The following is a 21,732-nucleotide window of genomic DNA, read 5'->3' as shown; positions in this document are numbered from 1 at the left end:
CAAGGCAGGTTTCATTAAGTCAAACTCAAGAGGGAATGACCCTAGATCTCAGGTGTATAGCAATATAACTGGAGGAGAGGAAGAGCAGAAACAAGTTGTAGGCAAGACCTTCCTTAAGTAAACAGAGTCTTTGACCTCATTAACAAATACTTAAATGTAAGCCCAATAGGAGGAAAACAAAGCAGCAGCAGAATTGTGCTGATTAATGGATATTACAAACAGGTTTGAGGGGTAGGAGGAAAATAAAGGAGTAAAAAAATTATAAAAAATTATGTATGGGCATCACATAGTTTAAGACTTGGGGGAGTATGAAGGCAGAAATCTATTTATGGAAAAAATCTAGAGGTAATGGTACAAATTATAGGAATTATATTTAGTAATGTGTTGTTTTTGTACTGGGGGATGTGTGCAAGTGAAAGAAGTCTGAAATTGATACCAATAAACCAAGGCATTCTGTACTGTTTTCTAAATAAAACAAGTAATATGAGGTTTTTTTTACACCAACTCATGATGTACAGAGGTCCTAGGAAGGAACTACTGTTTATACAGATCAGTAACTTTATTGCAATTTAGAGTTTCAATGTATAGAATGAAGTACTCAGAAATTCAGTGACTTATCCTAGGGCTACCTGGTGGGTTCATGTCAGAAGTAGGAACTGAATCCCAGTTGTCCTGGCTCTGAGGCTAGCATAGTAGAGAAAAAAAATCAAATCTCGCAATTAAAACCTTCAAAAGGAATTGTGCATATAGGGTGATGTAAATTTGAGACCCATAAATTTATTGCCTGGAAAAAACATAACCAAAGACAGATTTTTTTGCATTTTTTAAAAATGAAAATTTTAAGTTACAACACTACACTTAGCAAAAGAAAATGAGAAGTTGCTGTGATGATGTTGTATAAAATTGAATTCAAAGCAGGGAAAAACAAGCAAGAAAGTTAAAACATAAATGACATCCTTATAAGATATCACTGACAATGAAAGAATACAATTTTAAATATAAACGCATCTACCTGAATGCAGACAAATTTTTTTTAATTTTTGCAAGGCAATGGGGTTAGGTGACTTGCCCAAGATCACACAGCTAGGTGATTATTAAGTATCTGAGGCCACATTTGAACTCAGGTTCCTCTAACTTCAGGACCAGTGCTCTATCCACTGTGCCAACCTAGCTGCCCCCAGAGACAGTTAAAGTAAAGTAAAAGTTAATCACAAATTAATTGTAATTATAAAATCATTTGAAAAACAAAAAAATTGGAAAACTTTAGGATCCCCACTAATGAAACACAACAAATAAAACAAAAAGATAAATACTCAAATTAGATTCTTGGATAGAATCTTGAAGACAAACCAAACAAACAAAAACCAGCAGCAGAATTTGATAACTCTATACCTAGAACTCAACAGGAAAACCATAGCATTTAACTTTTCATTAAAACTTGAATCAATCATTGATCACACACCAGGACTTACTTAAACTAAATTCAGAAAGCTAGAAGTTTGAAACATGACTTTTATCATACATAATGCAATAAAAAATAATAACAAATAAGAAAAATAGATCCAAATGAGATGGAAACAATTAACAATGAAAGTTTATTAAATAACTATTATATACCAGAGAAAGGTAGGCATTGGGGATGAAAATACAAAACTGAGTTATTCCTCTCCTTAAGGAATTTAGATTTTAATAGGGTATTCATTCCATTAGGGATTTAGTGGGCAAAGAATGGAGTTTTGGGAGTGAAACATTAGGGTAGTCAACTGTAATACTCTTTCCAGTAGTAATGGTAAAATTGACTTGGTTATTTTCAGAGCAAGAATAAGAGATGAAATGTATCTGTATGAAGTGGACAAAGGGTACAGGAAATGGGTGAGGTAGGTGTGGGGAAGAGATACTGCAAGATGCCCAAGTAGGTCCTAGTTTTCTGGTGAGTGGTTAGAAGGGATGTGAAGTATGGTTTGTGATAAATGAGATTTATAGGGTCAGATAAGTTTTTACTTTGTTACAAAACCAGAATAGGATTTATTAACTATTAACTCCTCCAGGATGGACAACCATAATCTCTTTAGTTCTAGCTCACAGAGTCAGTTTCTATTCTTGGTGGAAGGGAGAAGAAAGAAAGAAAGAAATAATACTTGTATCAAAAACTAAGTTTCAGAAACAACAAAAATAATTAACATACATGTCTGACATCTATACCAAGAATACTGTTTTTGTTGTTTAGTGGTTTTTTCAATCCTGATTCTTCATGATCCTATTTGAGCTTCTCTTGGCAAACATACTATAGTGGTTTGACATTTCCTTTTCCAGTTCATTTTACAGATGAGGAACAGAGGCAAACAGGGTTAAATGACATGCCCAAGGTCACACAGTTAGCAAGTGTGCTGGAGGTTGGATTTGAACTCAGGAAAATGAATCTTCCTGATTTCAACTTCCAAACTTCCTGACTTCCTAGCCCTCTTATAGCTCCCACCAAGAAAATCAAGTATACAATCTATATGAACTTTACCTGCACTTGGCAAAGCTCGAACCTGAAGAGCTTCAGTAGGAATCATGTGACGAAATCGGAATGGATCCCATTCCTCATAAATTGAAAGCCTGTGAGATCCGACCTGTATGAAGAATGGAAATTATTTTAGTAAAGAACAGCGTTTGACATGGTAACAGAATATTGTCTTTTTTTAGTATTTATGAGAATTGAATGAGATAATATAAGCAAAGTGCTTTGTAAAAATTTTAAGTTTTATACAAATATAACTATAATTATTATTTTTGATCAATTATTATAATAATTCACAAAGTTATGAATGTATTAAAGTTCACAAAACACTTGTCACAACATCCCTTAAGGAGGAGGTAGGACAAGAACTAAGATAGATGACTTGTAAAGATACCAAGCTAGCGAGAGATGGCACTGTAAGACATAGTACTTGTAACTTCATATATCTCTGGACTCCACACTATATGACTATACTATATAGTAGGCTGCTTCAAACTGATTTTCAAATTATGACTATCTCTATGCCCATCTATTATACTCTAATTACCAACCCATATTCATACATTCCTTAAAAAAATTTAAAACCTCAAACCTAATAATAAAAAAAAATACCCAGGATTTCAGAGAGAATCACAAAATGTCATAGCTAGAAGGGCCATCGGAAGACAACAGACAAACATTAGTCTTCTCTACTTCATTTGATACATGATATCCAGTCTTTCCTTGAAGAACTCCAGTGAAGGTTCACTTTGTTTTTGGAGATCTACTCATTACTAAGTTTTTCTTTATATCAAGCTTAAAATTGCCTCTTTGTAATTCCAGTTTTGGCCTTTGCAGGCAAAGAAAGCATACCTAATCTCTCTCCCAAGAGACTGCTCTTGAAATACTTGAAGACTTCTATTGTGTTATCCCTTGATTCTTCTTGGCAAAATATCTCTAGTTCCTCAAGCTTTTTTAACCATCCTAATAATCCCTCTTTAGTTGATTAATGTCCCTCCCTCTTAAAATGCAACACAGAGGGCTAACCGATACCCCAGATGTGGAAATAGGGGCTAGTAGATGAATAATGTGGAGCAAGTAATAAATGTTGCTGACAGGAAAACAGAGGAAAAGATAAGAAATTATTTTTTAAAAAGAAGAGAAAGGGAGAAAGTGGGAGAAAAAAGAGAAGGGGACTAAAGAGATATTAATGACCTTTTGGGTTGTTGGCTCACAATAGCTATTATTTTAATGTCTTAAAGTGGAAGTCTTCTCAAAAGTGGTAAACCTCAAAAAAAAAATATTGCCAACAAATACCTCAGGTCTTTTCTCTGATAGGAAGTCAGAAAACTCTAAAACAAGAATGCCTAAAGAGCATATAGAAAGAAATCACAAAAACATACTTACAAGTTTCTTTTTTTGCTTCGAACCGTCTTTATATACAAGGACCACAGCCATTTTGAACACTGGGAAAAAAATGTCTCTTATTTATTTGTTTATACATTTATTTATTTATTAGCATTTTCCCCTTTCAGTGACTTAAAGCCACCTTCCATCCATATAGTATATTTAGGGAAAAAGAACCTTTTTTTTGCATTCTTAAAATTCCAATTTTATTATAAACATAGCTACAAACAGATGTAAAAAAGTAATATTTTTTTGAATTATCAACTTTAAATTTTTTTAAAGGTAACAAATTAAGGCTTTTCTCTATGAAACAAAAATAAACTGATAAATCAAGGCTTTTCTCTGAAATAAAAATGAAAAAGAAACTGAAACTAAGAAGGGAAAACATAAAAATTATATCATGGCAACATCATCTTCCTCTTTAGTTATAAACATCACACACTTTAAACATCTTATTTGATAAAGAACCTTTTTGAGTTAAAACTTTCTTAGAATTAAAATAAGTATAGAAATCCTTGGATAGAAAACATCTTTTTCTAAAAATACAACTATCCAAACTGGGATAGTATGCTCTTATTTCATGTTTGCAAATTCAATCATCACATATGTAATTTAGGAGTTATGAATGAAGTAGGTATGCCCAGAATAATTGAAAATTAGAGTTAACCTAAGAGATCAATAAATACAATCTTCTTGACTTTATTTAAGAACATTTTTCAACTTGTAAACTATTTTAACACATTAAAAACCCCTCAAAATTAAATCTCTTAATATATAATATCAGAAAACAGTTAAGTAGTTTAGAAAGAGTATTTGCTTTAAACAACATTGTCTACTGTTTTTGATCCAAGTTTTCAGGAAACAAAGTTACCTACTTACATAATATGATGTTTATTATTGTGTCTATTATTCTTTGGGATCTGTTTTTATTTGTTTTTCATTCTCCTCATTTTTACAGATAAAGAAATTGAAACCTAGGAGAATGGTGAAAATGACTTGTCTAAAGTTATAAGGAATAGAATGAGTCAAAACTTGAACCCAGATCTCCTAATTCTTACTCCTGTGTTAAGGAACCAAACACGCATTTCCCCACAATATAATTTTTGGTGTTTTCCAACCTACTCAAAAAATGACATAGATCAATCATTGGTTCATGCTCTAAAATTTAAACACCACTTTCTACTTTTGAAAATACATTTTAATCTTAAACAATTTTACATGACCTACAATTCCCAAAATATCCCATCTCTATTCAACTCATCCCCACAAACTCAAGACAACCCTCTTAACAAATAATTTTGTTTTAAGTTCATAAAGGTACAGCTTTTAAAAAATACATTATAAGCCTCCAAGGACACAGAAAAAGCCTTGGTGACTGCCTTCACCCAAAGATTCACTTCCTTCTCACCCACTTTGATTCTCTGAGTACACTCTGTTTCGGTGAAAAAGACTCTGTTATCCCAGTCAGTCTAGGGCATAAGCCCCACAGGAGATAATTTCTAAGACTTTTCCAAATCCAAGCAAAATATATTTTTGATTAGTTGGCCATACAATACATAATTCATTGTAAAGTTTAATTTAGTATTTGGGAGTACTTCATTGAAATAGTAGAAAGACTAACTCAGATAATTAACTTCAACACATTAACTTGTGAATCAAGTTCTCTTGTGTAGAAAAATGTAAAGAGGTTTCTTCTTCAATATTGCTTATTATTATTAATATTGATAATAATAATAATTATACTTACCAAATGCTGCCAATTCTGGTTCTTTTTTCCACTTTCCAAGTGAGGCTGGAGGGTTCAGCCAGATTACTGTAGTATGCAAGAGTAAGTCTCCCATGGAGAGATCAGCAACCTGAAGATTCAATTTCCCATGAGTAGCTTTAATTATTCATATTTGCAAGACTGCATTTTGAAATTCAGGAAGTAATTTTGGGTTTTACTTTATAAAAATACTCCCCCTCCCCTTGATTCTTTATCCTCTCCAATGAAGGTGAGAATTGAAACCCCCAAAGAGGGCAAATCCAGACTCTTCATATAGACACACAAACAGTTCATGCACATGGAGAGAAAAATCTCAAGTCCACGAGAGATATTTATTTCCCAAGAAGAGCCAGACCCTAGCAATACATCACAGTTAATTCATTCAAATGTCATTAGCAAATATTTGTTAATATTTGAGCTAACATGAAAGGGTGAGGAATCAATTCTCTTCCTTCTCCCTTTGAGACTTTAAAGTCACTATTATTCCTATAATAAGACAGTAAAAAAACACAAAATATGTCCCAATGGTGACTGACCACTTGATATCCCCAGAAAGCTATTCTAGTTGTTCATATGTTATAAGAAAAATACTTCCCAGGATTTGATTTCTCAATCAGAATTCACTCTGACCAAAGTAGGGACCTTCAAAGTAAAGTCCTTTAGAAGATGATGGCTTTGCCAAGAATTTAAAAGTTTAGAACCACACCATACTACCCCTCAGAGACTAACAGCTTGAGCATGTTAACTGCACCCAATCTGAGACCTTAAGGTCTCAGTAAAAATCTCAGCTTAGTTAGCATACAGCATTTCTAGTACGTACAGGCAAATCCAACTAGGAATGTTGTTTTCAGCTTTACCCTATATTTGTCCTAGCACCACAGATTTCTTTTCCCCCTTTTCCCTTCAAGGAGATTAGTTTTCCCGAAAAGACAATAAATTATACCAGGATGTGATTGATCCCTACTTTCCATGCTTCTTAGTCACCTAAGGGCATAAAAAGTATTCAGACTTGGATATTTGATGACCACACCTTCTCCTGCAGAACACATTCATTTTCATTTGCAGATAAATGTCACAATATCTTTACTGTGTTTCCTTACTGTGATCCAGCTAAGTAAATCTCTTTTCCTTAACTACCTCACTTTATCCCCAAATCAAATATGAGAATAAGATTCCTGCTATGTCAAGCCTGCCTCTTAACATTTGGGATAGCTGCAATTAGGGGAAGGGCACTACAAATATGGAAGGTGGGCAGACACTACACAGTGGTATCTGGTAGCAAGGGTCCTTGTAGACATGTATGGGTTCTTCTCAATGGGACAGAGTTCAGACTCAGTGAATACTGCAGGAGGATATAGAAAGCAAGACTTGGTTGTTGTTGACCATACTGCCATCATAATAAGCAGAACTGACTCAGCACAGAAATTAGAAACCAGAGATGGAGATCTCTGCTTTCAAGGAACATGCAATGAAAGCAGAGCAGCAGCTAATGGACCTGGTAGAAGCACCAGTGAGGCATCTCTCTCAATGGAGGTGGGGCCTGAACAGGTACCAACCATGTGTTCTCCAGAAGTTCTATTGGAGACAATGCCATAAGACAGGCAATTAAGAGAAATGAAGACTCTCAAATTTTCCAAATGATTAAAGAAAAGCACTAGACTTATTACCATTCCTGCAAAGGAGATTGTTTCTTCCTAGGGAGAAGGGATGGGGTGGTCCTTCATCACTGAGGAATTGGGCAGGTTATAGGAAAAACATGATGAATCACTAGAACAACAGTTTCTGATGGTATGATCTAATGCAGAATTTCAAGTATATGATCTATTCTTCATAATTTTGCTAATGTAGAATTTTAATTTCCTTGATCTTTTCCTGTTCTTCAATAGTTCACTGAGCCTAAGTATTACTACATGATATTCAATTACTTAATTTCTTTTGGCAATTTGTATCTTTTCCCATTGTTACAGCATTGGCATTTAATGCTATATGATGCATCCAACTAAACCATGATTTCTTCTTTATTAGTAGTAATCTATAGATTTTTTTTTGGCTTGCCCAAGGTCACATAGCTAAGTAAGTATTAAATATCTGAGGCTAGATTTGAACTCAAGTCCTCCTGACTTCAGGGTACTTGCTTTAACCACTGTACCACCTGGTTGCCACTATAGATTCTTTAAATACGTAATTTGCCTATTGATTTCTCCAATTTTGGGAAATTTTATGATCTCCTGAAATACAATGTTTATATTATTTTATTTTTCTAAATTCTCTGGGAAGTCAGAAATTTTGTGATAGGTATATTATAATCTATCATTCAGAGTTGTCAGTTGGTCTTCATATTTCCCAATAGCTTAGATAATTCAGTAATTTTTTTATTGTATTTCCAGCTGGTTAATTATATACAATTCAGTTTTCTATTATAATGTTTTTTTATTATCTTAAAGTTTTTCTTTCGTATTTTCCACACAGGTTTTCTTCATTGTTAGCACTCTTTTTTAGAGTCATCTTTCAATTCTTGCTTGTTTGAAATATGTATCATCATTCTGTTGTGTTCATTTTTTATTTTGGTTGGTTTATATTTAATTTTTTAAGTGTAAGCCATTTCTTTTCCCTTTGGTGTACCTTCATTCTAACATTCTTGGATTAAATTGCCACTCTTCATTTTTATATAGACTTTTTATAAATCTATTTTATTCAGAAAGCATCACAGATAACTAGAGTTTCTTTAGATGCATGTTATTCTCTTTTGAAGCCATGTGGTTTAGTAGAAGGAGAAATGGATTTAGAGTCAGAAGACATGGTTTTGAATTCTGCTTTCTACAAGGGGGAAATACACTTAATCTCCTTGGGCCTCAGTTACCTCAATTGTAAAATGAGGGTGGTCAGACTATATGGTCTCTAAGATCTTTTGCAATTTTTTAAATCTATGATCTTACATTTTTCCTTCTGAAGTTTATCTAAGGTGCCTGTATGACCACATCCAAGATCCTTTTCTTTAGCTGTTACACAGCCTATTCCATCCCCCCTTTTAGAAATGATAAAGACAAAATTTATTATCTTACTCCTCAAACTTACTCCTCTTTATAACTTCCCTGTTTTTGTAGAAGGTATGACCCTCCTTTCAACATCTGGATTTGTAACTTTGAAGTCATCTTCAGCTACTTGCTCTCTGTCACCCCATTCAATCAGTGACCAATGATTCTACCCCCCATAGTATCTGACCCCTTTCTTCCATTCACATCACTACCACCTTAGTTAGGCCCTCGTTGTCCTAGAACTACTGAAACAGTCTTCCAAGGATTCTTTCCTCCTTGTATCTAAAGCATTTGCTTTACTCCAATCCATCTTCCAAGCAGCAACCTGTAATATTTCTAAACTCTTAAAAATTAAGTGTTATTAATATTTTTCTTTTTAACATCAACTTGAGGTCTCAGTCCAGTCTTTCTTTTATCCTCCTAGAAATCCATCCTTCATAATAAAGGGAAAAACACTAACATACACACACCACACACACACACACACACACACACAAACACACACTTGTTATTATAATCATACACATTTAAAGTCTGAAAGTTAATGAACTATTCCACAACCAAAGTCCTCCCCCCATGCAAAGAAGCTAAGGAAGGTAGATTTTCATATCACATCTTTGGGGCTAAGTTTGGTCCCTGTTCATTTCATATGAAGTTTTGAATGCTTATTGAAGCAATAGGGATTAAATGGCTCTCTTAGGGGGTCACACAGCTAGTAAGAATCAAGTGATTCAGATCTTCCTGACTTTAGGATTAGTACTCTATTCACTATACCACCTAACTGCCCCCTTCCACTTTCAAAGATCCTTAGAAATGGTTTAATAATCACATTGGCCCTCAGTTTACTATGGCTGAGCTTGTCTGGTTACTGGTTACTTGAACTCATTGAGACCATGTCTGTGAGAGCTAAGTCATACAGTTCTGAATGTATCATGTATCTTCATTTTTACCCTGATTATATTCTACCCAGCTGTTCCCTTTCTACTTCTTGTTCTGAGAAATGTAATCAAATGAACAAAACTATTGTTACTAGAAAGGGCAAAACAATGAACTACCCTCTACTGAACTGCTCACCATCCTAATGACTTCCCAGACTACCACTCCTCTGTGTTGTCTCCTCTTCTTAGAATTGTAAACTTCTTAAGGTCAGAGATGGTCTTTTGCTCATTTTTTTAACCCTGGCACTTAGTACATTGTAGATATTTAATATTGATAGAATGTAGGATTTTTTAAAACAAGAATGGTGTCATTCATATTAATAAACCTAATGCATAGCATTCATTCATTTGAAAGCACCTGGGTCCTAACTATATTCCCTGGACTCTTGGGTTTCAAGATGTTATTAGTCAATTTTTGTTTTCTGAGACAGCATATCATAATGTAGGGACAAAGAGCCAAGACATGATTTTCAAATATAACTTCTCACACTTAAACTATTATTCTATGATTATAGGTAGGCAGGTCACTCAATTACTTCAATTGTAAAATAGGGATAATAAGGATTGTGATTATGAAGATCAAATATATTTAAAACTCTTGCAAACATTAAAGTACCATATAAATGTTTATAATCACTATAGTTATTCTGTCTTTTTCACTTTAGAAAAGTGAAGAGCTCTTTAATGTTTTTCTTATCATTCCATTGGTCCTTTCCCTTCTTCAATCCTTCTCCGCCCCCCCCCCCCCCCCCCGCCCCATACTGCTGAAAATAATCAAAAAGTAAGCACTTTGAGAACAGGATCTGTTTTAGGCATCTTAATGTTCTGAGGACCTGTACTCTTTAGGTGCTGCATAAATTTATGCTGAATCAAAAAACCCAAACTCAAGGCTTCAAATCTGCCCAAATTCTTTATTTTATTTTATTATTTTTTTGTGGGGCAATATGATTAAATGATTTCCCAAAGGTATACACCTAGGTATTATTAAGTGTCTGAGGCTATATTTGAACTCAGGTCCTCCTGACCCAAGGCCAGTGCTCCATCCACCTTACTGCCCCAAAATACCTCATTTTAAAGACTCATTGGTAGATCCTATAATCTCCTCATATTATTCTTCTACACCTCTTTTCCCTATCTCAGCCAAACTCCTAAAAGAACTATCTATACTTGATATCTCCATTTCTTTTTCCCTCATCACACTTCAAACCCTTTGCATCTTACTTCTGATTTCATTAATCAATTGAAATTGATTCTGTCATAGTTACCAATGATCTCCTGATAAATTTGATAGTCATTTTTTTTAAAGTACTCAACCTTCAAGACTGATCTGTGGTTTCTGCACTACTCTGTCCTGCTTCTCCAACTCATCTAAGAGCTCCTCATTCTCATTTGCTAGCCCAACATCCATATCACAATCCTAATGAGTGCTCCCCAAAATTCTGTCTAGGGCCCCCTACTTTTCTCTAGTGAACCCATTAGTTCTCATGGATAGAATTATCAGTCCAATGCTGATGACTCTAAGATTTACAGCTCCTGATCTCTCTCCTAAGCTTTAATTCTGCATCATCAATTGTCCATTTCCACTGTATGTCCAGGAAACATTTCCAATTCAACATGTCCAAAATAGAATTCATTATTTTTCTTCCTTCTCCAAAAAAAGCAAAATCCTTCTTCCAAATATTTCTATTTCTGCTGAAGGTATCCAGAATATTATATTCATAACTATGTCATTCATAAGATTATTTTCCAGGATCCCATGTTCATAACTATGACCCGTCATTTCCCCTTATCCTACCTTAATTGCCAAATTCTTTGTTGTAATTATACAACTTTTCTCCTGACTTCTCTTTATTCATACAGTTACTACCTTAGTTTAGGCTCTCATCATGTCTCACCTAGAGTGTTACAATATACTTCCTAATTGGTCTTCCTTACTCGTCTTCAAGCACTGTGATCCACCCTCCATATTGCTGCTATAGTGATTTTTCCAAAGCAGAGATGTGCTTAAATTTTCCTACATATCATTTCCCCTCTACTCCATCTACTCCAATGATGTCCTTTTGCCTCTAGAATGACAGGTAAAATCCTCTGCTTAGCTTAAAGTCTCACCCCAATCTATTTTCTAACCTCAATGTACAAAATGGTTTTCTTTGTTCCTCAGAGGACACTAAATATTCTAACCTATCCATATCCTAGATGGAACCTATACCTGGAATGTATTTCCTCTTCACTGATCTCAAAATCTCCCCCTTCCTTCAAGTCACAGCTCAGACACTTGCTTCTGCATGAAGTCTTTCTGATCTCTCAACTATTAGTACTTTTCCTTTCAAATTACCTTATAGTTCTATTTATTTTTCCTCTCATTAGAATGTTAGATGTCTTTTGAGTCGATTGTTTTGTTAATTCTCTTTGCATAACCAGGACCTTCCACAGGTGTCTAGCATATAATAGAGACTTAATAAAATACTGATTGACTGGTTGTATCAGAGTTTGAAAGAAAAATCACTCAAATCCATGCTTATTTACATAAGAAACAATTCAGATTGTACTAATATGGCAAACTAAAAATATTTAAAATTATGTAATTTTTAAAGATAAATGTAAAAAGATGTTTGAAGTTTTGAATTTTGTCTGTTTGCAATAGTCACACACACACACACACACACACACACACACACAGAATGAAGTCCTTACTTCTTTTTTCTCTCCCATTTGTTCAGCAATTAACTGGTCAAATACGGCACCAAATTCTTCATGGATTTTCTGCATTTCATTTATATGGCTTGCAACCTTGTTCATTGTTTTGATGGCCACTGGTGAGGGGTGGGGGTGGGGGGGAATCATGGAATGGATAAAAGGAGAAAAATAAATTTGTTATTTATATAGATGCTTTTTCATACAGAATGTTGGGCTTTCAAACAAAAAAAGGAGAGTGGTGAAGCACTAGCAAAAATTAGTTTACCATCCAAGTAGGAGTGCTCCTCACTTTCCTCATCTGTAAGAGCAAAGAGCTCCTTTAAGAGAAGAGGGTATTTGAGGATCCTTTGGATTGGCTTGATGAGGTATGACTCCAGAGTAGATGAATGTTGCTGTTCAGGATTCTGAGCATCTAAAAATGCCTTGAAAGCTGTGTCTGTCCTGGCTAGAAAGATTTAAATATAAACCAGAAAAAAAAAGCTCAAATTATTCTTCTTTCATAATTTTACTCATTTAACCCCAGATTTCTTTTTCTTTTTTTTTCTAGGGAGGGAAACAGAATGTATACATGGGCGAGGGAAAAAAAATCCCCCCCCACCCCAACAGTATTTCTCTGTGGATGAAATGTTTCATATTTAACTAGCTGGAGAATAACAGCTAAATATCTAGATAAAAGTATTTAGTTATTTAGGGTTTGATGCTTTTTCTTTTCTTTTCCCTGATTTCTTGATTTTTTTTGAATATTTCTCGTTTTGCAGCACCTCCACTGAAGAGTAAAGAGAAAAAATAGGTGAAACTCACAAACTCATCTGTTTCTTAGCAGTTCATGAGAGAGGGAAGCTTTTATATTATTTGTAAATACCATTAATCTTGCTTTTCTATTGTCCTATTGATTCATATCATTATAAGCTGACATTGTCAATAAAACATTCAAAGGAGGAGTCCTCTTACAGAAAGAATCTAAATCTGATCTAATGTGACTGATAAAAATTTTCACCAAAAAGTCAGTATGTTATAATGGAAATAATAAAAAATTTGAATTGCAGTTGAGACACTTAATTTTCCAGGTGACTTTGAGTAGGTCATTTTACCTCATGGTGTTTCAGCTTCCCCTTCTAAATAAGGATATTATTTGACATACCTTAACTGTTGGACAATAAAATGAGAAAATGCATATTGTAAACCTTAAAGCAACCTAGAAATATAAGCTATCACTAATGACCAATTCTTTGTAGGATGTCACCAGTGACTTAAAAAGTATCCATGGGATCTACCAAATTAGGTAAAGTAATACTGCCAAGAACAATAGAGAGGGTTTAAGAAGTTAGAAAAATAGAGATAAATAGTATACAGATTATAAATCCTCTAGTTAAAAAAAAATCCAAAGAAAGCTCAGTTTCTTATAGTAATTTCTTTCTGTAATTACTGTCCAGGAGTATGATTTATCATAAAAGACAATATGCTAAAACTTATTGAAATATGAAAATTTATAATCCTTTAGAACAGTATTTTGGATTGCACACCCTCTTTAAGTAAAAAAAAAATTTATCAGGCATCCATATACAGGCTTACTTATTTATTGCATATGGCAGTAGATTAATTATGTGTATTTTATGAAGCTTAAACAAAAATCAAAAATTTCAGAAGATGAAATTAGAATATTTGATCCTAGCATCAACACTGAGCCATTGATCTTTACTGAATGAAATGATCAAGTCAACATTTTGAGAAAAATCACTTGACTTCTGTGTGAAGGATGGATTGGAGAAGGAAGTTATTTAAGAGTGGGAAACTAATTAGGAGACTGTTATAATTGGCAAGATGTGATAAGATTGTGAAAATGGGTAACTAGAAAGATGGTGGTGTATTCATTAGAATAGGGAAGCATGGCAGAAGAGTAAGGTTTGTTAAGGGAAAGATGATATCTGTGATGAAGATCACAAACTATATCTACTCTTTCTATGCACCTCAAAACAAAATGGGAATAGTTGGGCTTTTATTCACTTCATGGGTCCTTCCCCTGGAGCACCTATTCTTGGGGGATGTATACATACTAGAGAGGTGAGAATTTTCTAAATGGTACCTGTGTAGCTATTGACTGTGGGTATCTGGATAGTGCTCAGACTATAAATGTCCCAGGGAACTAAAGCTTAGTGAAGAAAGTCAAACACTGGGGAGTCTACAAACTGAGAGGACAAGGGAATTTTTAGAGGATCAATGTAAGCATGGTTATTAATGTTTGTTATTTTTCCAAAACTGGTTATTATAAGGAGGGAAGGGTGCAATTCATCTTCCCATCATCTTAGTGGGTGGTTGATCACATACACCCTGGGGGTCAGGCTTTGGTTCTTATTCTGAGGATAAATGTATAGTAGCAGGCCTACTGGTTACTAGAACAACTTTAGAGTAGCTTTAGTTTTTTACAACTAATTATTTATAAATTGCAAAAGTCACCTCCCAAAAAAGAACAAAAGATTTGATCAATGAGCTAGAAAAGGTCATTTTGAAATGAAATGCAATTCCAGAATGAGCAACCTTGGCCAGGTCATTAGAGATCTTTGTGAAAGACAGAACTTTGTTCTTCTGGTAAATGTTTCTAGGATGGTCTCAGAATTTTCCTAAGATCCAGATCCATGGGCTATGAGAACCAAATCAACTGCTGTTTGCAGAAGAGCAAAAAAAAAAAAATGACATGTCATTTAAAGCATTATGCTTCATTATATTGATCACAAATGTGGGCTTTTATTCATATAAAAATCTTTCCCAAAAGTTTGTATATCTTTTAATCTCATTTTGTTTATAAACAAAAGATGGATTTTCATAGGACTAGAGAAGAATTGGGGTATCTCTCCTTTCAATGTCCCCAGTACCAGAGCTAGTATTAATAGTACTTAGTATGGGACAGGTAGGTGGCACAGTAGATAGTCAGGAAAACTGGAGTGCAAATCTAGTTTAGATACTTGCTAGCTGTGTGACCCTGGGTAAATCACTTCACCTCTCTTTACTTCAATTTCTCTTCTGTAAAATAGGGTTGATAACACCTAATTCCAAAGGTCAGAGTGAAATGAAATGAAAGAAAATGATAGAAAACAAAAATGTTAAGCAGAGTGCTAAGTATTAGTATATACATAGTAAGTGCATTACAAATCTAGCTATTATCATAACAATAATATTCAATTTTTAAACTGCTGAGACAGAAGAATATATAATGTTTTAAAAATACATTATTTGCTTACAAAGGTCTAGAACTACTGTGAATAGAGGAGCAAAAAAGCTAATTCAACAACCTAATACTTCTCTTCACCCTTTAAAGGATGTAAAATTTCATTGGTGAAGTACTCTTTGCAATTGAGAAAGCTCAAGAGTTTCTCTATAACTTGGTAGATAGTTTGGAGAGTTTCTATGACTTAAAAAAACAATCAACCTGGGGAAGAACAATGGAGGTTTAATAAATAATAAAGATAGGAATGTATAAATGGCATACATATAGTATAACACAAGAACAAATATACCTGGCATTGGTCAAATTTCATTATTAAAAAATGTCAAAAGTCTGTCCAGATTCTACTTCACTGGAATGTTTATATGCTTCAAATAATGGTTTTCATAAGCAAGTCACTGGCTGAGGCTTCAGTCTTTTTCTAGGCAGACATTTTTATTTTAATTATATTTACTGTAACCTATTAATATTAACCCGGAATCAGAACAAAGTATCTCTGCTGAGCAGCAAAATGACAAAACATGAGCAATCATCTGTTTTATCTATAAAGTGGCTCATTTGACATCTCTTCTTTTGTTAAGTTATAAAGAAAATAATATTTAGTAATTTGTTTCCAAAGATTTCTGCTTATTTATGAAATTTTTCTTTAATTCTTATTCAGTAATAGAAATAACCACAGTAAAATAAACTATCATTTGTATACTGAAATTAAAATTCTCCATACTCTTAGGAAATAACCCAAATGGGTTAGTTTCATTCACATAACCACCACTTCTATACAACACACAGGAACAATTTAAGAAATTCATATGAATAGTAACAATAGATTCTGAAATACTAGTGGTGGCAGCAAATATAGTGACAATATCTGAAATAGATGTTTGATTTTCAGAATATTTATGAACTTGATAAAAATCATACAGCATGGGGCAGGTAGGTGATACAATGGATAGATCACCGGCCCTGGAGTCAGGAGGACCTGGGTTCAAATTTGGCCTCAGACAATTAATTCCCTAGCTGTGTGACCTTGGGCAAGTCATTTAACCCTACTGCCTTGCAAAAGAAAAAAGGAAAAAAAATCATACAGCAAACCAGTAACAGAAATAAAAACAAAACAATTTCAGAATCTTCCATCTATCAGTCTGAAAACAAAAACACCTCAACTACTCCAAAGCAAATCTTAAGCAATTCAATATTTGTGAATACACAGAGATATTCAACTATTTTGCTCCTCATTAAGCAGAATTATGGACAGTTGAAGATTTTGCTCTTTATTGCTATAAGCAGTAGTATTCCACCCAATAACCACTATAAACAGCTCATCAACTACAATAAACTATGTCCCCTTAGTATGTTATTATCACTGTGTAGCAAAATATTATTAGAATCCCTCTAGATCATACCTTTTACCAATACTTTAGGAACTTTTGTGTGGCTGGCACAGAAGGCACTGTATAGCTTAAAACGGTCAGCATAATATAGAAAGGATCCTCCCAGAGAGAAGAGCACTTTCTAGATTGAGGAGAAAAAAGAAGTTAATTTTGTCCACCTATGGTAATATCAACAATCCAACTATGAAGCTCTGAGATCCCTATCTTTGGACCAATGTCACAGATAAAACAGAATTTCAAATCTTAATTGATATATTTTACTCGATGATTTGCTTTGAATTGATGACAAAGAATGTTCAATATGAGTTAATATGATTAAAAATTCTACTGTCTGCTCTACATATCAGTGGCATGTAGAAAAATATGTTTTTCATGGACAGATATTGATGATGATAGTGAGGAATTTTATCTTAAATAGTTATGTCCTAGCTACAATGCTAGAAATTGTTAATATGAGATACAAATAGGAAAAGTTAATGAAGACATAATAAGTAGGGGCAGCTAGGTGGCGCCCCCAAGTCAGGAGGACCTGAGTTCAAATTTGGCCTCAGACACTTAATTACCTAGCTGTGTGACTTGGGCAAGTCACTTAACCCACTGCCTTAAATAAATTTTTAAAAGGACATATCAGAAATGATCAGAGAGAATTAAGACACTTGAAATTTATTTTTTCTTTCTATCACACCAGTAATAGAGCAATAAAACAAAATAATATTACTCAATAAAAGGAAAAATATACAACCTCAGAATAGAACTCTTTAATCACACTCTCTTGTCTATGCCTGTTAGTTAACCTGTAATTGGTGCATAAATAAATGTGTATTTTGGGGAAGACAGAGTTGTGGAAGAACCCTGCAGGTCTTACACTGATAAGAGATGCTTGTTTTGCTCTTCCTCCTATTGAGATGTATTTCATGAACTTTTAGATTGTAATGGAAAGCAAAGATTTAAATGATAAATATGACTAAAAAGCATTAGATGATATGAAGAATTTTGCTAAACTGGATCTTGTTCAAAATGTTTTAGAGCATCTCTTTGTCAATGACACCCAGATGTTTAAGCAAGATAAATCCATAGCCAGAAGAAAGAGGCCAAAAGAACTTGAAATCATCTAACTCATTAAATGCTTGATCTTCTTCCCAAAATGGATGATATGGAAAACAAAGGGAAAAGAATTTAAGCATAATAAACTTTTTTGTAAGCCTACAGAAGATGATATGAACTTTCAAGAAGTTAAAAACAATGAAAGCAGTAAATGGGGAAAAAGCTTACAGAAAACCTGGCAAGATACTGAACTAATCCCAATTATTCAGAGGATTTTATTTTGTTTTGTTTTTTTTAAGGTTTTTTTTTGCAAGGCAATGGGTTAAGTGACTTGCCCAAGGCCACACAACTAGGTAATTATTTTTTTTTAGGTTTTTTTGCAAGGCAAGTGGGGTTAAGTGGCTTGCCCAAGGCCACACAGCTAGGTAATTATTAAGTGTCTGAGACCGGATTTGAACCCAGGTACTCCTGACTCCAGGGCCGGTGCTCTATCCACTGCGCCACCTAGCCGCCCCACAACTAGGTAATTATTAAGTGTCTGAGGCCAGATTTGAATTCAGGTTCTCCTGACTCCAGGGCCGGTGCTCTATCCACTGTGCCACCTAGCCGCCCCCATATTCAGAGGATTTTAAAGAATCAAACTGGAAAGGGAACAACAAATAGATGAAAAACAGAAAAAAAATTATTCCATATTACAAGTCCTTTTCTCTATTAAAGATTAGGAAGTCACCAAATTTGGACTCTAGTTATGTTAGAAGATGATAACTCTGGACACCTGGATATGTTATATAAGGAAGCAGAAATGGATCTAAAGAAAGAGATAGGAAAAAGTCATCCAAGTTCAAGTATAGACAAAGAAAGTCTTGCTAGAGGCAAAAATTTTGGAGGATGCTCAATTTTTAAGAAAGTGTAAGAGAATACAAACGTTGCAGCGTGGGGGGAGAAAAACTTGGTCTTTTTATTATTATTATTCAAGGCAACTCAGAAAAATCAATAACTAGTGGCCTGTGCATTTCACTTTCCTACCTAAATAAATTTTTATGAGGATACTCTATGAATGTATTAAGAACATCCTTAAGGAAGATAACAGAAGGGAACTGAAAGGCTTTCATGAATTCTATAACAGATCATGACATTTAAAGACAGCATCTGATTCATTAGGGGAAAACATCTTCAAAGCTCTCTTCCAACAAGATGTCTCTCTAATTATATTAGAAAGATAAAGCAACACAGTAGCTTTGCTTAACAATGCTCTGATTATCAACATTAACCCAGGAGGAACCAAATAGTTCTGGTTGGTGACTCCATGCAAAAGATTACAAAGGTAATTTATATGTGATCCTGGCATACATAATAGAGGTGATTTTTAATGGGAAAAAATAAACATGTGTATACATACATACACACACACACATGCGTATATGTATATATAAGGTGATGAAGACTCTAGAGACTTCTCAAAGCTGATTATGATCACCTAAATTTACATTCTATGAAGCCATCAAATGATACCCTCTGAAAGAACCTAAAAAGCATTGCTAAAGATCTGATAGTACAAGCAAAAAAACAGACACTTGGGGGCTGGTGATTTTTCATTACATTGATGGTTAAAGCTATGGGTTTCCAAAAACAAAGGCAGAAATAGAAAGTAGTTAACTCTAAAACAATTGCATCTGAGAATGGGTTTTGAATGAAAGGATAGCAGTTCAAAATAGAGGAAATGTAGGCTCCCAAGGAGGGATGAAGTTTACAAAGAAAGACAGATAAAATCATTTTAGCCTCGAGTCTTATGAATATGACAAAAAATACTAAAAAGAAAAAGGAAGACAGGGAGAAGAGAAACTTCCCTGTGTAAATCTGGGGAACAGTGCACTTGGAGACATAAAAAACACATGTTCAAATATAAAAACACAAACTATCTCCCCCTAATAGAATGCAAGGTTCTTGGGGGAACAAGGTCTATTTTAACCTTTATGTCTCCAGATTTTAAAAGTGTCTAGCATAAAATTAAAAATTTTTTTTGTGGATTGACTTAAATATAACATAGGAAGAACAACAAAGGAGAGGATCAAAAATTCATGAGACACGGGAAAACAGAGGAAGAAAGACAGAAATAGAAACTATGAATCAAATCTATAATCAAATGCACAAAGTATAAATAAAAACAGGGTAAATCAGAGATAATATACAAGATGGTGAACTTAACAGCATGGGTTCACAGAGATTTGGTGGATTGAAATCCATAACTGAAAAGGCATACCTGTTTCAAAAAGAACAGAACAGGTAATAGGTAATCTCATGACACTCTATGTCAAGATATTCCTATAGCATAGTATTGAAGATTAATTTACAAAGGTTTTTACTGAATTAGGAAAATTAAATTTGCTGCAGTCTGTCAAAGTAAATTTACTTCAGTATTACGATGGCAAATTTTATCACAGAAAAGATTAAAATTAATGAATCTTTTAAAGCTAGAAGTCAAGGATTTCTTCATTCCAATTTCATATGAAATATAATGTTCTTATCTTAGCAAGACAAGACACAATTCTCTTCTTGTGTTCCATTTAGGCTTCCTTTCTAGTGAGTCTATAAATGGATATAATGAGAGACACAAAATAAAACTTTCTCTATTTCCTTTATTCTTAATAAAATATATTGCTGGCAGGCTTTCCATGATATATAAGGGAAAGAAATATACAGGAGTAGAGGACTAATGGGGCATATTATTGAAGTCATGATCTGTGATGAGATACTTAATGGAATCTTCTACTATTTAGGGATGCTGCTTACCTTAAACTGGTCAACTCTCTCAAGTTTATCAAGATCAGGCACCAATCGTACTCCATCTTCCAAAGTTTTGAGAAATTCTACTTGAAATGCCACCATTTCAGTTAAATTCCCAAAGAGCACATCAAGCTAATTAAAAAAAAGAAAGATCTTGATCTACCAAAGTTCTAACAAGGATTTAAAAAATTCATTCTCACCTCAGAGTATTTAAAGAATAATAAAAGTTCTATATTATTTTTTACCTTCCCAAACTTAAATGAGTCTGCTGTCAAGTTAAAGTTCATACTTGTACAAGAAAACAAACAAAAAGGCAATATTTTACCTACTCAATTATATTAAATGCATTAAAACATTCTTTTAATCATCCTTGTTGTCCATTCCCCCAAATCAAAATAGTTATAAATTTAACAACATTAATATCGTACCTCATCCTGGGTAAGGAAAGTTTCTTTTTGAAGAGGTTTCAGGTAGCTCTCCATGAGACAGTTTAAATCCTAAGGGTTTAAATAAGTTCTCTTTAATAAATCTAAAAGCCCATAGAAAAATATAAAGAAACAATAAATTCCATTTGCAGAACAGAATACACATAATTACAAAAAAGTTCACAGGAAAATGCTTCCAGCAAAGAGTCAGTATAAGGAAAAATCATAATTGATATATATTTGCTTTAAATATCAATGTATGATTTAGGTAATCTGTACTTTTAGATAATCTGGTATTTATCACAACTTTAAATATTCAGAGGGTAAGAGAATTTATACCTTTTAAATATACAGTTGTAAAATCCACCTTCTTCCTCTGTAGCCACTAATGCTTTTAGAGTTTGTGTTTTCTAATTACTCCTCCTTTTAAGCATGAGTTAATCATGAGTTTAAAATCAATCAATAAGTATTTATTAAAAGCTCACTTTATTCCAGATAGAAAGTTTTAGAAGGAAAAAAGAGAAAATTCTTGCCCTGATGTAAC

The 21,732-nt window shown here is 33.8% G+C and overlaps 1 protein-coding gene across 7 annotated transcripts in view; it reads right to left on the bottom strand.

The window, feature by feature from the left end:
• The window catches only part of TIAM1 (TIAM Rac1 associated GEF 1), a 355,527-nt gene that overhangs the window by 12,714 nt on the left and 321,081 nt on the right, over window positions 1-21,732 (bottom strand). For all 7 annotated transcript variants that reach the window (XM_074214024.1, XM_074214023.1, XM_074214022.1 and 4 more), the window contains 8 exons: window positions 21,192-21,260; window positions 20,770-20,895; window positions 16,948-17,056; window positions 12,590-12,769; window positions 12,322-12,440; window positions 5,637-5,745; window positions 3,890-3,948; window positions 2,513-2,615 (listed from right to left, as the gene is read on the bottom strand). In XM_074214024.1, the coding sequence (XP_074070125.1) occupies window positions 2,513-2,615; window positions 3,890-3,948; window positions 5,637-5,745; window positions 12,322-12,440; window positions 12,590-12,769; window positions 16,948-17,056; window positions 20,770-20,895; window positions 21,192-21,260 (874 nt within the window). The remainder of the gene's footprint in view (window positions 1-2,512; window positions 2,616-3,889; window positions 3,949-5,636; window positions 5,746-12,321; window positions 12,441-12,589; window positions 12,770-16,947; window positions 17,057-20,769; window positions 20,896-21,191; window positions 21,261-21,732) is intronic.

The sequence above is a fragment of the Macrotis lagotis genome, chromosome 1 (genome assembly GCF_037893015.1).
Source record: "Macrotis lagotis isolate mMagLag1 chromosome 1, bilby.v1.9.chrom.fasta, whole genome shotgun sequence".
NCBI lineage: Eukaryota > Metazoa > Chordata > Mammalia > Peramelemorphia > Peramelidae > Macrotis > Macrotis lagotis.
This window is presented reverse-complemented; position numbering and strand designations above follow the sequence as displayed.